The sequence below is a fragment of the Salvelinus namaycush genome, chromosome 5 (genome assembly GCF_016432855.1).
Source record: "Salvelinus namaycush isolate Seneca chromosome 5, SaNama_1.0, whole genome shotgun sequence".
In the NCBI taxonomy this organism is placed as follows: Eukaryota; Metazoa; Chordata; class Actinopteri; order Salmoniformes; family Salmonidae; genus Salvelinus; species Salvelinus namaycush.
Window position 1 is genome coordinate 49,503,908 of NC_052311.1, and position 16,752 is coordinate 49,520,659.

Below are 16,752 nucleotides of genomic sequence, written 5' to 3' on the forward strand. Positions count from 1 at the left end.
GACAAATATGTGTAATGTGTTTGAAAAATTCCAAATTCTCCAACTAATGAACAGGACCCAAGTTCCCCTCCTGACCACCCCCAAGCCATCCTCACATACTTTGTGCCCCTCATATTTTTGGAGTACATGACCCCCCTGATAAATAGTACAGATATTCAAAAATTACAACATTATAAAGAACATTAATTAAACAAAAGTGAAGGCATTCATTCATTACTGTATTTCATCCATATGCTCTGTTCCAATGTAGAAGCGTAGTGACGTTGGCGCGTGTTTTACGCACGCATAACATAGCGTAGCCACATAGCATGCTCTGCACTGCCTCATGTCATTATGGGAATGCGATACTGTTACACTGCAGATATTGATTGATTTTATTGATATGTGTTAGGACTTGTAGTGAAAGGCGACATTTAGCCTTGCATTAATCCCTTATGCATACTTCAACTTTAGGTAGCTAGAAGGAATGGTTTAAAATGTAAAATGCTCAAATCATATGCTCTTATAAGAGGCCTAATTTGTCGAATAGTATGCACCGGTATTTAGGTTAGCGTTTCCCTTGTAGCCCATGCAATGGTCTACCTGTGTGCAAACAAACCCCCATCAACAAGGGCGTCTATCTTTCGCAACGTCCATGTTTGTGTAGGCCTACATGTAAATATTTACGCATTCAAACCGCCGTCAGACAACTAAAATATGAAGCTTACTACCACCATGGCTATTGGCTACTGTTAAGATAAATGGCCAGTTATTTTCTGTTATTGGTGCTTATTCCGCTCACAAATGTGCTCTATTCTAGTCAGACAGCTGCGGCTGTTCTCGTGAACAAACGCGACAGGCGCGCGCCAGCAGCTGACATCTCCAGTCCTGCGCTGAAGCCTGTCTCCATATTCTGAATGCACCTAGTGTCTCATTTTTATTCGATTAAATATAATTTAACATTGTTTACGAATACATGATTCATTTTAAATAGCATATCTGTGCTGTAGTGCCGAGATTCGTTCTGGGCAGGTGTTTAGGCGTTTGTTATTCAAGGTTTTAAAATGAAGACCACGTTTTACGCTATATTTTGATACTGAAGGTTGGGATTGATCTGCTTTTGCTTTGGGCAGTTGATGACTGGTTTGGGGGCTTATTGTTTTAGGACAAAGATCATCTCAAGTCTGGACTCGCAGGAAACCAAATACTGGCATTTGTTTTTCATACCACTTCTACTTTGGAAATACTGTGAAATAAGACAAGGTTTTAGTGTTTGGTTTTAAAACATTGGAAATGTTGAAAGCATACTCATGTCATGTCTTGATGATGCCTACTGTCAGATCCTGAAATATAGCTGCTTATTCAGGTAGGCTATATCAAATTTGGTTCAGTCAAGTCTTAAACTGCTACGCTATGTTTTGTTCATTTTATGATAAGTTTATTTTAAAAACATCATGTTATCTTGTTTCAGGACCATGCTCTCAACGGTAGGCTAGTATAGGCTAGTGCTGAATAAAATATTATAATAAAGTGGTAGGTGTACATTGTAGACTATATGGTAAATATTCAGTTTGAGACGATACACCATTGATATATGACATCTTAAAATATTTTAAATAAATATTTTATTTAAATATATACATATAGTTTTGAACAAGATTGAAGTCCTTACCTTATGCACTGCAATGTGTCCTGTCAATTAGTGAGCTTACCTGTTGGGCTTCAAAGCACGGACGCCAAAATTGGCATTTGTCATCCGCCACCCCTTAAAATGATGATTTGTTTAGTAATATATGAAGAAAAACATTCTAAAAAATTACATTTTAAACTTCAGGAGCTTAATTACCTTCTCATTGTGTGAGTGGAAAGCTCCTTGTCCCAGTGGATACATCTCTGCACTTTTGGAGAGGGACACTTGGAGACAATGCTCTCTTTTTGCTTGATTGCATCATATTCACACCATAATATTTTCCTCTGCATTCAAATGGTCTGTTTCAATAAAACGGGGTCTCTGTGTGTCCAAAATACCCCCTAGCAATGATTTTGGGCCACTCTAAGAGGCCCCAAGGCTTGGTGAATCCACAAAAACCCAGTGTAAACTCTCTGAGAGCTCATTTGTGCAGCAAGTGACAATTGCTTCTCAGTATTGGCTGTATGACTGGTGGATGGGCCATATGATGTGAAAGCCATTGGGGGGGAGGACAGAGGGAGTTAGGGGAGGGTTATTTGCTATAGGGCCAGTGGCATACCGTTTGAAAGGGACATGTTGGTGCCTGTGGGACTATGTACCCAAATAGGCCCTTACTGAGCATCTGGGGACTTCTGTATTTTACAGTAATGGTTGAGTCCAAAATGAGCACCCCTACACATTCAACTTACATGGAAGTGCCCCTTTTGCAGGGATTTCTGGGAAGAAGAAGGAGGCTATCGAGGTTGGGACTTTGGAGAGAGAGAGGTATAGAGAGAGGCACTTTGTAAAGGTAAGAAAAGCTATGTTCCACTATGGTTAGGGTGCCATTGGATGAATATGGGGTATATTGAGACTCTAATCTCAAAATATATCCAGAAAAATTATGGTTTTCAGGTGCTAGGTGGTGTCTGTATAATGTTATAGAGAAGGGAGGGTCAGGCCATTATGCTGTGCATAAACAAGGAAATATGGAAGCACGGCTAGGGGGAGCCATAGCTGGGAAAGGAAGGGAGCTTGCTGGCTCTATGCTACTGCAGAGGAGATGTTGGTTGGATTTAGTACTCACAAAGTCAGTAAAACTCCGGAAGAAACTGTATTGTTGTCTATTGTGTTAATTAGTCAGTTATTGTCAGATTTATATTGGTCTCAGGGCTGTTGTCCAAAGGGAAGTGCCCAAACTGCCTCACAGGCTGTGCTCTGTAAAGAAAGATGGGAAGCTGTCATGATTGAACAATAAGAGACAAATTATTCAAATAAAGAGGAAACATGCAAATGGTAAACTTTGTAAAGATTTTAGTGTGAGATAACATGTAGAATTTTGTTAGCTTGCTCTGCTATGTGCTTTTTTAGAGAGCTGTAAAGATGGCCGCTCCACTGTAGGGAGAGTGGTGAGAGTAACTGCCCACTTCCTGATTGAAGCACCATCGCAACAGCTTTGTTTGCATTCATGCTCAGGCAAAATGTGTTGTTTGAATACAAATTACCAGCTTTAACTTAGAATTAAGTTAATTATTTTGGAAATAATGGTGGTATTTGAGGTTACAGGACATGGGCCTAGACTAACTGCTTCAAACAGGGAGTGCTGCAATGTTCTGAATCTCTGAAGGCTCAGCTATACAGTAGCACAGTGGTGATCGGTTAACCAGAAAGGGAGACGTTAGTTTAACTGCCGTGGGGCCTGGTCAGCTCTTTCCCTGAAATAACATATTAGGTTGACAGCCCATATACATCAACTTTTCCATGCATACACTTTTATACTGTGTAGAAACAGTTTACTATGGGATGGGTAGAATTGAAACCACCAGTTATAAAGCATTCAATTGGGAGGAACAGTTAAGCACAGGCTTCATTTGCACAAAGGGTTAAATTACATTGCCGCTTGCTTACATTTCTGTGATGATGATAGACAGAGTATTAATGTGAAAATGTCTGTAATAGTGTTTTATGTTTCTTAATTTACTTAATTCTTTGCTGCTTTTGTAGTTTTAGAAGTAAAAAAAAATGGCCCCCAGGTTAAAGAAAACAATTAACCCTTTCATGACCTACTTTTCAAAGCCGTATTGGGTTGAGTCAGGGCCGATGGGTAACAAATTATTTCTCAGATGCGGTGTTATCTGTAAAGGGAAAGACACCAAAATAGAAATAATTACCCAAATGAATTAGAAATTGTAACCATAGATATATTTCAGATCTCAGAAAGTGACATATGTTGTCTCACCGGTGTGGTAAGGGGCACCGGAAGCCAGATCATATTCTCATGAAAACTGGGCTTTTAATCAGATTTCTTTAAGCTGCTATCTCCCCATTTGCTTCTTTTCAAGTGCCTTATTTCCCCCATATTAATTTAAATAGCATCCTATCCAAACCCACTAACTAATATTTGCCTGAATGTAAAGGGTTAAAACGTGCTCTGGAGAGACATTGCTACGCAGTCCATATAGTTGGTGCTGAAATCTGACTGAGTTTTTTCCCCCATAAAAATATGTACATTTACTGCCCCCTCTGGTAGATTCAGGCACAAGATTGAGTGGGAACAAAGACAAACAGGCAACCTGGGTATTCCTCACACTATGGTGTGCAGTGCCTCAATTCTTGATAAACCCTTGTCTCCGCCTGTACATGTGGGTGAACCTCTGCCAGAACCCATGTACATTTAGCCACTGTTGTAATCCCACAACTGGGGTGCATGTTTTTAGTGGCTGTGGTCTCAGCAGGCATTCCTATCCTGTCATTTGCACTCAATGAGGTGAGAGACTAAAAGAGAGATTATGAGCAGGCTCTCACTTTGACACCGCTCTCAGTCTGATATCTGTCAAATTCAACTCGTGACTTTGGTACATTAAGGCTGTGCTTTTTCAAAAACACCTTAGACTACAATTACGTGTTTCTGTAACATATTTGAACATGAGCACAAGTACCACTGTGAAGAATGAGAAATCACTTCTCAGACATTAATCCTCAACTCATATAAGTTAATTTAGCCTCTGAATTCCTCCACTAGAACACGGTGAAATGATCTAACTTCATGTACAGTAATGTCTTTGATGTAGTACTATAGTTATGTCAACCGTGCTGCCCTAAAACAGGTTTCTCTTCCACCAATATTGAGCTCAGTCTGTCGTCTCTGCTTCTCTGTATGACTCAGTGTCCCACCCAGTGGCTGTTAGCGCACATTGCTTCTAACTACCACTCAAAGGGCATGATTTCCTCATTTAGCCTGCTAGCGTTGCTATCGCAGCTACACTGGAGCTATCAGTCTCTTCCATAGAGGCACATTCAACTCGTCCTGGTGCTGAAGTGCTGAACAGAGGGCTGCTATGCTTAAAGAGAAAATTGTTAACTCCTTCACTGCCAAATGCCACTGCTACTCCAGATTTTAGACTTCTGTTTTGGTTTGTAGCTACTGTATGTTCTACTGCAGCAGTAGCCATGTGATGCAGCAAAAAGTGGATTGAAGAGTATCCCCCCCCCCCATATTATTTTGGCTACATCTCTTCTGTGCGCTCCTTAGAAACAGCTGACAATGGGAGTCAGTTGCACGACAGCTGTGTGACTGTTGTTAGTAGCTGTAAAACAGAAACGCAACAGTGAACACCCTCATCTCAGTAGGTCTTTGTGTGCATCATGTGGCATCATATATAAGAACTTTCAAGATCATGTCCATGTAAACCCACACCTGAAGAAAAACACAGCTAAAAACAAGAAACAACATATTTTGTATTTGTATTTCAAACATGTGGAAGAGATGACCCAGCATTTTACCTTAAAGCCACCTCAGTTTCAGTTGCAGTGATCTAGGTACACCTTTGGAAACAACTGCCACTCTTTGAAAAGGTCCATCACTCTCACTCATGCAGGTTAAATTAGCACTGTGAAATTATTTCACTTCATGTAAAGTAGTGTCTTTGATGTAGTACACAACAGTTTAAGCAACTGTGTTGCCATAGTACAGGTTTCTCTTCCACCAAGATTAAGCTCAGTCTGTTGTCGTCTCTGCTTCTCTGTATGACTCGGTCCTGCCCAGTGTCTGTTAGCTTCCATTGGTTCTGACCACCACTTCTACTTCCACATTCCACCTACTAGCACTGATATCACGGCTACTCTGGAGCGATCATTCTTTTCCATAGAGGCACATTCAAAGCAGCGTGGTGCTGAAGTGTTGAACGGGGGGCTGCTATGCTAACAGAGATAGCTGTTAACTCCTTCACTGACAAATACAATGTCCTTGTGTAGTAGGCAATGTGATCCCCTGTTAAAAACTGCATGAAAGGCTGTAGAGAGAAATGCTGTCTAATCTCATCTAGAAATTGAAAGAACACTATTAGCTGTGCACAGATGCAGTCATATTTTCCCCAAATCTTGATGGATGTTGTCTTTTCTTTAGGCGTCACATCGATCAGAGCACGAAGTCGCAGTCCAGGAGCTTGTCAAACCCTCCAACGTAAGCAATTACAATTCCTCCACTCACTTGTCAACGGCTACAAATACTTCTTTACAAATTTTACTCAGATCATTTTACTTAGATATTTTACTCACATGGATAATACAAAGGCTCTGTCTGACACTTCTTAATATAGCCTACATACTCCGCTTTGATTACAGCTTTCACTATTTTACCTACATTTCTGTCAAATAATAAGTGTGTTTTATGGAAACTTATTTTGTTTGTTGCTACAACTCTGGGTGTCAGTTGCTCGATAGCTGTGGTACGGTTGAGGGCAGCTGTGAACACCCTCATCCCAGTAGCTTTTTGTGTGCAGTTGTATCATCTGGCATCGTATAGTGTATTTTATGTAGTACACTACAGTATAAGTCAACCGTGCTGGCCCACAACAGGTTTCTCTTTCACCAAAACTGAGCTCAGATATTCTACCTGCTTCTCTGTATGACTGTGTCCCGCCCAGTGGCTGTTAGCGTCCATTGCTTCTAACTACCACTCAAAAGGTATGACTTCCTCACTGGAGCGACCAGTCCCCTCCATAAAGGCACATTCACATCGGTCTTGTGCTGAAATACTGAAAGGAGGGCTGCTATGCTAATGTAACGGAGGTAAGAAAGTGACATAAGCTTATTCCACACAACTAGCTTAAATGTCGCCAATGGTGCTATCGTATCGGATCATTTTCTATAGAGCAACTGGTTAGGAAGTTGTCAATGAGGGCGGTCACGTGTGGCGGTCACGTGTGTTTGCGATTAGACCACCACTGGTTTGAGCCCAGTAAGGGGACGCAGGGACAGTGGAGGAAGCAAAGCTGTTAGCGGCACACTGATTTAGCTTTCACTAACAGAGATGGCGATTAACACCTTCACTGCTGTCCAATATCATCTGGAAATTGAAGGGACACTATAGGCATCTGAGTCACAGACCAGGAGCTAGCCATTACAATTCATCCACTCACCTGTCAACAGATACAAATACAGAATTTTAAAGATACAACATTTTACTTAGATATTTTATTCACAACAATGATACAAAGGCTCTGACACTTCTTAATGTAGCCTACATATCACCTCCACTTTGATTAAAGCGGTCACAATTTTACATATATTTCTGTTTTACGTAACTTTACTGCAATGTGTACAGTTTTATTTTAGCTGTTGCTATAGCTCTGTGCACCCCTTAGCTGACAATGGGTATCAGTTGCACGACAGCTGTGGTACTGGCGTTAGTATAATGGATGTCACGCTTCTTGCTTAGCGAGTACCACTTCCTCCTGATTCGGCTCACACAGAGGCTCAAACCCAGGACCTCTTGTTTTCTAGCACATGTGACCGCCCTCCCGACGCGTCTTACCAGTCACGCCACACAAAAAGCTAGCTATATGGTGGCACAAAGTGGGGAGACTCCAGGGTGAGGAGTAAGTTTTACATATCTCCAAGTGCTACATTAGAAGCTGTCTCGAAACAGCAACCATGGTCACCCTCATCTCAGTAGCTCTTTGTGTGTGCAGTTGCATCATAACTTTCTAGATAATTTCCATGTAAACCTTCTGAAGACACAGCCAAAGAAAACCACAAAATATTTCAAAAATCTTTTAGCACTTTGTCATTGTCACTCCTCATTCCTCTAGTTCCATTCACATTAATGAAAGATTTCCATGGAAGTTGGCATCACTCAACACTGCAGCCGTGGGATAGTGAACCAATCAAAAGTGGATTGAAGAGTAGCCTTTTCCCCGTAACCCAATCAGCATTGTGTATGCATGAGCCACTCCTACACCCTGCCCTTACATGGCACGGAGGACTGGCCAAGGTCTTACAGATGGATGTAAAGGCTGCTAGTTCAGAGACAACAGAGCCACAATACCAAGACCACTACAACTATTACTACTACCACTACAGAACCACAATTACCAAGAGTACTACTACAGAACCAGGAGGGGAACAGCTTCCGACTTGACTCAGGTAAGATTCGATTACTAATCATAATTTTAGATTAAATCAATGGACATTGAATTTATCTAGCACAATAACATGTTTTTTTTGGTCACAATTTCAGATTGAATAATTCTAGTTGTAGATCGCACTGATATCAAAAGACGTAATCCCTTCCAATGATTACATAAAAAATGGTACATTCCTCAATGGGGCGGTAGGGTTGCCTAGTGGTTAGAGTGTTGGACTAGTAATCGAAAGGTTGCAAGTTCAAATCCCCGAGCTGACAAGGTACAAATCTGTTGTTCTGCTCCTGAACAGGCAGTTAACCCAGTGTTCCTAGGCCATCATTGAAAATAAGAATTTGTTCTTAACTGACTTGCCTAGTTAAAAAATACTCTGAGAAGACTATTTAACTAACATTTCCATCTAATGTGTGACATACATGGTATTTTAAACTCCAGTTTCAGAACTGGACAGCAACCATTGGCTGCAGCAGAATACTTTTAATGTTCTGTTTGTTAAAAATAAGGGGCATAATGTTGTGTCCCAATGTTGTAGAGAGTCAGCCGATGTTCAAAGAGCAGACTGTAATCTGTTCTTCAGGTGTATGACAATATTCTATTATTATTCAGCTAAATTCCAGATGCAGTTGCAGAATGTGCGTACACACTAAAAAGTTTGTCAAAGATTCACGAGGCTGCTTTGTGAATATTCTGAATAAAAGTCAAAGCAAATCACCCCATATGATTGAAATGCAATAAAGTTGGCACTACTTGCAGACATGAGCGATGTAAATACTAAAATACTCTCTTCTCTCTCTAGGACGACAGTGAAGTCGTATGTGTAGCAGCAGCTATGAACAAGGAGACAGTGGTCATAATCCTACAAGCCATGGAGAAAGTCTGCTCCTTCTCCGCCACCATCAACCCACTCTTCGACATAGTCACTGCAGTGGTGAAGGTGACAAAGAACCTGGTCGCCAAAGACCTCACCCAAGACCTGGACACCCAACAATTGGGCCACATCCACGCCAAGCTGGAAAGCATCTCCAAGACAAACCAACAGATTCTGAAGCAGATTCACCTGAACGAGGTCAATGAGAAGTACAGCAAGTATGAGGAGTATATCAAGCACCAGTACACCGCCCTCAACACCATGGTGGAACAGTTCAAAAACCACCCTGAGGGAAGAGAGCGCTACATGAAAGATTTCCAGGAAGTCTATGAGAGAGACAAGGATACCCTTGCTCTAGACACATACTACAGCAGTGTCGTAAAAGAGAATAAAACTTTTGAACAAAGGGGTTTGCTGGAGGTGTACCTAGAGCACTACAAGCAAAACCGAGATGTCATGGAGAAAAAGTGTTCCCAACTGTCTAATGTCTTTCGCATGGGCCTGATGACACTAATGGCATATACGGTGGTCACAGAGGATGATGAGGTTGAAGTCAGGGAGAAATGGGCCCCCAGGGTGAAGAAAATTCAGGCCAAGATGGATGAGGCGCTGGCCCAGTGTGAGGGGAACTGATCCTCATCCACTCCCAGGGTCGGGTGTGCATATGAGGGCTTTAAAGGGATACTTTGGGATTTTGGCAATGAGGCCCTTTATCTACTTCACCAGAGTCAGATGAACTCATGGGTACCATTTTTATGTCTGTGTCCAGTATGAAGGAAGTTAGAGGTAGTTTTGTGAGTCATTGCTAACTAGCATTAGCGCAATGACTGGAAGTCTATGGGTATCTGCGAGTCATCTAACTCTGGGGAAGTAGATAAAGGGCCTCACTGGCAAAATCCAGAAGTATCCCTGTAAGGTTAAAAGCTGTTTGGAGTCTAGTCCTCTTCCCTCAATTTAAAAAGAAAAGTAATTTCCTTTTGGGTGGTGGGCGATATTCTTTGTCAATGAATGGAATGGATTAAATCTAGATTGTATAATATTTTGCTATGATCAGTATTGCACTTCAGCCCTCATGTTTTCTATTTACCACTGCCGACTCTGTCATTTATTTTCAGAAATGAGTCTGAATGCATACTTTATGGTAACCTTCGATTAAGTGTACTTTTGCTTCTTGACTTTTTCTAAATAAATGCTTTTTTGCACTTGTTATTAATTGTTATTAATTTTTATGCTCTTACATGGAGTTATGTAATCACCAATGGTGATAAAATATAGTCCACTTTATTAGGTTCAAAACACTTACACAGAGAATGTTACAAAGCGTACAACATACTGATGAAGTTGATTTTCAACCGTGTTGGCCAGTGTTCATTTCAAACTATTTACAGAGTTACAGAACTTCAGTGAGTGTTTAATTTTTTAATTTAACTAGGCAAGTCGGTTAAGAACACATTCTTTTTTACAATTACGGCCTACCGGGGAACTGCCTTGTTCAGGGGCAGAACAACAGATTTATTTTACCTTGTCAGCTTTGGGATTCGATCCAGCAACATTTCGGTTACTGGCCCAACACTCTAACCACTAGGCTACCTGCCGCCCCTAAAAAAGCTAACATTAACTCTGTGTAGTGTGGAACAATAGATACTTTTTTGTCTTAAATGTAACACTATTAGAGTTTAAAACATTCACTTTTCTTTTTTTAAGAACTTGTCAATAGATTGCTCTACTCTCTCTCTTTCTCTTAGACTCCTGTCTCTCAATCAGAAGCTACCATCCTTCCCAACCCTTTCAAGCACTACCTGGTTTTGACTTCTGTGTCGTGACCCCCTGCTTGCCATCATGTCGGAGATGGAGATCGTGGAGGACCGGGCCAAGCTGAAACAGGGCCTGGTGAAGGTGCTGCAGTGTGTGGCCACCATCTCATCTGCTGCGGCTGTGGTCAACCCCATTTTTGGCCTGGCCGGCTCTCTAATCCGAGTGGTGCTGCACCACGTGGATGATGAGGACATCCAGACACTGAAGCGCGAGTTTGGCTCAGTCAACCGTGCCCTGGACCAGCTGTCCCAGCAGAACCGCGGCGCCCTGCTACAGATCAAGAAGGAGACGCTGGACGGTCAGTACTGCCGTGTGGAGGAAAACCTGCGCAACCAGTTCCGCAAGTTCATGGAGATGGTGGAGGCACGGCCCGAGCACTGTGAGCGCAAGAAGGACGACTTCGAGGAGAGCTACTCCAACGACCTAGGCGACCAGAACCTGCACACACTCTACGAGGGTGTGGTGGGCAAGCCCAAGCTGTTCAGCCGGCCCATCCTGGAGGTGTACCTGAAGCACTCGCAGGGCGACCGCCGCACCATGGAGAACCTGTGCACGCGCCTCACATACCTCTTCTGCATCGGCCTGATCGCCCTCATGGGTTACGCCGCTGTCATCGGAGACGACGAGGAGGGCATCAGCGACGAGTGGACCAAGAAGATGGAGCACGTGCAGGAGAGGATGCAGGAGGCCCTCCAGAAATGCAAGTGAAGAAGAGGAGGAGAAGGAGGTGTAGAGGCTGCTACTTATCCTCCATACGTAGGACTCTCTCCTCTCCACATTCCCTCTAGGACCCCCCCCATCACTTTTCTCCTTACTCCAGGACAGCTGTGTATACAACGTCTCTATTTATTCAACCAGTTAATTGACTATCAATGTGGATCATAGGAGGTTGGTGGCACCTTAACTGGGGAGGACGGGCTCGTGGTAATGACTGGAGCAGAATTAGTGGAATGGTATCCAATACATCAAACACAGTCTCCAGGTGTTTGCCATTCCATATGCTCAGTTCTGGCTATTATAATGAGCCCTTCTCCCCTCATCAGCCTCATGTGATGTGAATTCATTATTCTTTAATGATCACATGGCTATTCACTGTTGGTATCTATGAGTTAGAGGTAAGTAAATTGAATGAAAACAGTTAGTTATTTGCCTCATCCACAGCAGTAGTCAATGAACAGACCTATATAATACGTGCATGTTGATATGGAAACCTGCATACACAGCGGTCTGACGATCAACATTTGGACTGGCTCTCAATTAGATTTAACTATGCCATTCCTATCTTCTAAAGAGTAAGATGGAGTGGTTTTAATGTCTGACAATATTCAGCACTTTTGAAAAATTTGTTCTCGCTGGTATTTGCTGGTGATTTAGAGGGAGACACAGAGAACAGGCTCATTCTGTTGCATGAATGTAAGATTCACCATAATGGGTATCTATTTGAACAGATATATACTCCATGCAATTCTAATAGTGCCACTGATGCAACCTAGCACTTTCAGTAAAAAAAAAACATTACCTATACTGTGGACACTATTAACATAGCATGCCAATTGCCTAAATACAAAAACAATTGACTTTACAGTGGGTTAACTGGTATTACTTTTACTTATTACTGTAGGTCCTTTGTAACTATATATCTGCAGCTAAATTAACTGTTATTTAGCATTTAATTGGAAATAGCATTAAAAAAACGATTGATAAATAATGCACTGTAAAATCTAACTTAACCAAAATCTAACTTAAAACAAATATCCAAAGTTATCTAAGAATGTATTTTTGGTGGGGATCCTATAGTTAACCCCCCTTTAAGTGCTTCCTCTCTTATTGGTTCTCTTGTATCTCGGATAAATTAAGTATTAGCAAAAATGTTTGTTTGTTTTTACCAAGGGTGCGTTCATAAATTCACTCTGGCCATCTACTACGATTTCAGAGCAGTCTGAGTGTGTCAGAGCGCAGAATAACTGATTAATTTTCGAACACTCAACACCCGTTGAATATGACCGGTGTCAATAAACATCTGCAAAGAAAACGTATTTAAATTGTTGCCAGCAGCACAGTTAGTCACCAAAACTCTAGACAACACGAGTGAGGTGTTCTCTCATTTGTGTCTTGAAGTAGCTAGCAAGCTAGCCAACTTTAGCCAGTTAGCTTAGGTGCTTGACTGCCACCAGAAATACGTACTGGTACTTAACTACATAATGTTAACGCTGCACAGAAGAATAGAACAATAAGATGAATTCTAGTCTAAATACTGTAATATTTAATTGTGGTGGAACAGTAATATATTGTGTAGGCCTATATTAGAAAATATCTTGTGTAACACAATCATTATTACTGTATACCTCAGGGAGTTCCCTGCTGGCTTCATCTAAATGGATGGTGTCGATCGAGGGAAGAGTGGTCTGTGTTTTGGAAAATCAGTCCAACTTTGCTGCTGCCCTCTCTGTGCTCTTCGGCTGTTTCTACGTGTTCAATACAGAGTACCAGGAGACAGCCTCAGCAACACTGGAGTTTATTCAGAGGCAAGTATTGAACATTTATTGATCCAGCACTTACATTTGTCTTGCATGCCTTGCAGTTAAATTACATTTTGTTTTTGCTTATCTCAGTTTTGAGAGACTTACTTAGTGTTGCAAAGGGAGGGTATATTACTGGAAACTTTAGTTTACCAGTAAACTACCAGATTTTTGGTATCTTTCAAGGATTTTATGTAATCTATTACAATACATATAGTGGCCCTTTTGGGTACCTCAGATTACCACAGGTGTCTGTAATTATCTCTGGCCCTCTGTGTGGCCTTTTCACATGTAAATATATGAAATAATTAAAGAAGATGATTTTAAAATAGAAAAACAAAGCTGTAAAACATCCTAAATATAATTCGATTTTTTTCATTAATTCGGCTATTTTCTCTTGAACCTTATAGTCTATCTACAAGAAACTCATGGACAATATGGACACATATATAAAAAAATTATACTATATATGAATACATATGTTTTAAAGTTATTCAAGTATAAATTACCAAAGTTACAATAGATTGCCATACATTTTCTCCTAACTACCAAAATTACTGAAGATTCTGGTAGATTGGTAAATTACCGGTAGCTTTGCAACCCGAATTGAAAGAATTGTGAAAGCAATGCCTGGATTGACTAACTCTTCTATGTTGACTGTTTAGGTGTCTAGTAGGGATCAACCCAAATGAAGGAACCAAATGCTCTTCATACCTTGATTCAGAAGCCGGGGTGAGCCGCAGGACTGGAAGAGTTGTGCAAAGGAAGACCGATGCAGTTGCCGCCTTCCTCAAAGACCTGACTGAATTTGAATGGTGAACCAGTTTCATAGGAGATGCAAACACACAAACAAGGATGCACATACATGATGCATAGCTTCAAATGTTGTAATGTTGCTCTTATTTAATATCAATCAATCACCACTACAGATTGCAATTGAGATCTGTCATCTTGGAATATTTGTCCTATGTTTCTGTTGGCTGGTCCTGTCTGTGATGGGGAAACGTGATTTTATAACTTTTATGTTATAATGATGTTCTAAATGATTACTGGAAGTGTTTTTTTTGTTGACAAATTTAAGACGTTTTGTAGACTTATTGTAAACAAAATCAGTGTGATAAATTCTATTTTGTTCGTACCGAGTTCCCATTTCCCTACAGTGTTAAAGGGGCAGTGCAGTTAAACTTGATTTTCCTGCTTTGTTATATATTTCCACACGATGAGGTTGAAATAAAACTTATGTCCTTTTTTGTGTAAGAGCTGTTTGAAAATTGCCTGGAATTGCAGCCAGTCTAGTTGGGATGGAACTTTTTGTCCCACCTCATGACGTCGCAATGTGATCTAATTATAATAGATCAATGATTGTTCATCTGGGTAAGGGGGTGGGCTCTAGACCATCCTGTCAGCCGATCTGGTCTGTGTATGTAAATAATGTATACTCAAATGTGTTTCCTAATGCCCACATGATCAAACTGAGCATTTTTAGGGCCAAAGGAGGCTCAAGGAAATAAATGGTTAAACATACAGTATATGTTGGAGTTATTTTTCATTAAATACAGTGAATTTTTATACATATGGTGATGATTTAAAAATAGAATTACAAAGAGTGCATGGGGGCTTAAGCTGTTATCTTTTTCAATATTACTTATTTGTGATAAAACGTCCTGTTTTGGATTAAACTGCATTTTGCCATTGCCAGTCTAGCTTGAGGAATGGAATTTGTCTACTCCTTACAGTGAGGTGTTTTTCTCTGACTGGTAGCCGATTAATTTCACACCTTAAATTACAGTAAAATGTTTAAAAAAATTAAGTACAATTGGCCATAAATCAATAAAATCTCCATTAATCCCCCATTCATTCAACCTGTACTTGATGTGTGTGTTCTGCTGCTGAGTAGTTTATTTAAAAACTGTTTCACTTGAATGGATTAATAGTGAGTTGGGAGGCTATGATCAAACTCACCCAATCTAGCTGATTCTATTAGGTGACACTCAGGTTACCTGTTCAAGAGGTCATTTTGACTGCATCTACTGTTTATTGTCAAATCAAATGTACTATCCATGTGCTCTTCTTGACACGCTTCTGTTTGTTTCTTTGTTCATTCTTTATCAAATTTAACCAATAGAACTCATGGCTCAACGAAGGTGTGTGACAACTGCAAAAAGTTGTTAAATTGTGCTTCTAAAATATGTGAGAGCTGCAAAGCAGTGCAGCCTTTCAAGAAATACCACAAATTACGCAATAAGGCAATGGACAAGACACTGATGGAGTGGGCAAGAAAGACCATCCTGCACAACAACGTTGCCAGGTTCCTGGACTCACTTTTTATAATGGTAACTCTCTACATTTCTGGACACATTCTTAGCTTTATTCCATTTGAATTGAACTAATTCCCATTTTATTTATGATTTGCAGCCATCTGATTGAAATGATAATTCTCTAAACCCTTTTGTCTTCTTCAGCTCCGGAAAGTGCATGCTCTGGGCTTTAGGCCCGTCCTCCTCATAGGGAAGCAGTCCCGTGGAGGCTGCTGGGGAGTAGAAATCATGATGCCCACCAACCCTCAGCCAGGTCTGGAGGAGGACTGCCTCCAGGAGCTGCTCAAATACTATGAATCTTTACTGAAGCGTAAGTTACTCTCCACTCTCAACAGCATCCACAACATACACTGAGTGTACAAAACATTAAGGACACCTGCTCTTTCCATGAAATGAACTGACCAGGTGAATCCAGGTGAAAGCTATGATCCCTTATTGATGTCACTTGTACAATCCACTTCAATCAGTGTAGATGAAGGGGAGGAGGCAGGTTAAAGAAGGATTTGTAAGCCTTGTAACAATTGAGATATGGATTGTGTATGTGTACCATTCAGAGGTTTAATGGGCAAGACAAAATATGTACTTTTCACTGGTAGTAGGTATCCTTAATGTTTTGTACAGTCAGTATACGTTCAACATACATACAACAGCATATACCAACAACTCCCCTCTGTAACAACACATTAAGGTGAAGATTTGCAGAATGTATGCTACATTCTTTTATTATTATAAAAATACCTGCCATTTTTCTTTCAAACAGATATGCCTGACTACCAGCCCCCCACTAACTCCACAGAAGCCCACCAGTGGTAGTGTCCTGGAAGGACAAGCGGGACAGGACGGAGACGAGGGTGACGTAGCACTGGGGAAGGAGTGGACGAAAGGGCTGCAGATGTGGAAGTGGGAGAAGATGATGGTGATAGAACCTGAGGGACATGAAGAGGACAAGGAACCTGATTACCAGCCACCTGCCAAGAAGACAAAGTAGAGCAAGCTGCACTACACCCACAGAGGTGTGCTCTCCAAACTTAGCCATAATAGTATTTTTTTTAAATGTTGTGCAACAGCTGTATGCATGTTCATGTTTTCTATCAAGCATCTGTCTGTGCGAGAGGCCCGATAAATAAACGACTTAAGGCAGAAAAACAGCATTATTCAT

At 41.0% G+C, this 16,752-nt stretch overlaps 1 protein-coding gene across 6 annotated transcripts; it reads left to right on the forward strand.

Moving 5' to 3' along the window:
• Positions 1–2,376: 2,376 nt before the first annotated feature.
• LOC120048397 (protein rapunzel-like) lies at positions 2,377–14,513 on the forward strand. 6 transcript variants are annotated; one of them, XM_038994340.1, is made up of 7 exons: positions 2,403–2,459; positions 6,054–6,110; positions 6,574–6,718; positions 7,741–8,074; positions 10,687–11,456; positions 13,107–13,281; positions 13,941–14,513. In XM_038994340.1, the coding sequence occupies exons 5-7, from the start codon at positions 10,781–10,783 to the stop codon at positions 14,092–14,094; spliced, it is 1,005 nt and encodes a 334-aa protein (XP_038850268.1). In that variant the 5' UTR covers positions 2,403–2,459; positions 6,054–6,110; positions 6,574–6,718; positions 7,741–8,074; positions 10,687–10,780; the 3' UTR covers positions 14,095–14,513. The 6 variants fall into 6 exon arrangements, with proteins under 6 accessions (XP_038850267.1, XP_038850272.1, XP_038850271.1 ...); XM_038994339.1 differs by lacking the exons at positions 6,574–6,718; positions 7,741–8,074 and having other exon boundaries at positions 2,377–2,459; XM_038994344.1 differs by lacking the exons at positions 10,687–11,456; positions 13,107–13,281; positions 13,941–14,513 and adding an exon at positions 8,870–9,703 and having other exon boundaries at positions 2,377–2,459.
• Positions 14,514–16,752: the final 2,239 nt, after the last annotated feature.

Bases quoted from the DNA above. Each gene is read 5' to 3' on its own strand.
- LOC120048397 (XM_038994339.1), top strand. From the start codon at position 10,781: ATGTCGGAGATGGAGATCGTGGAGGACCGGGCCAAGCTGAAACAGGGC. The intron at 11,457-13,106 runs GCAAGTGAAGAA...TGTATACCTCAG, and splicing joins GCAGGAGGCCCTCCAGAAAT to GGAGTTCCCTGCTGGCTTCA. The intron at 13,282-13,940 runs GCAAGTATTGAA...TTGACTGTTTAG, and splicing joins ACACTGGAGTTTATTCAGAG to GTGTCTAGTAGGGATCAACC.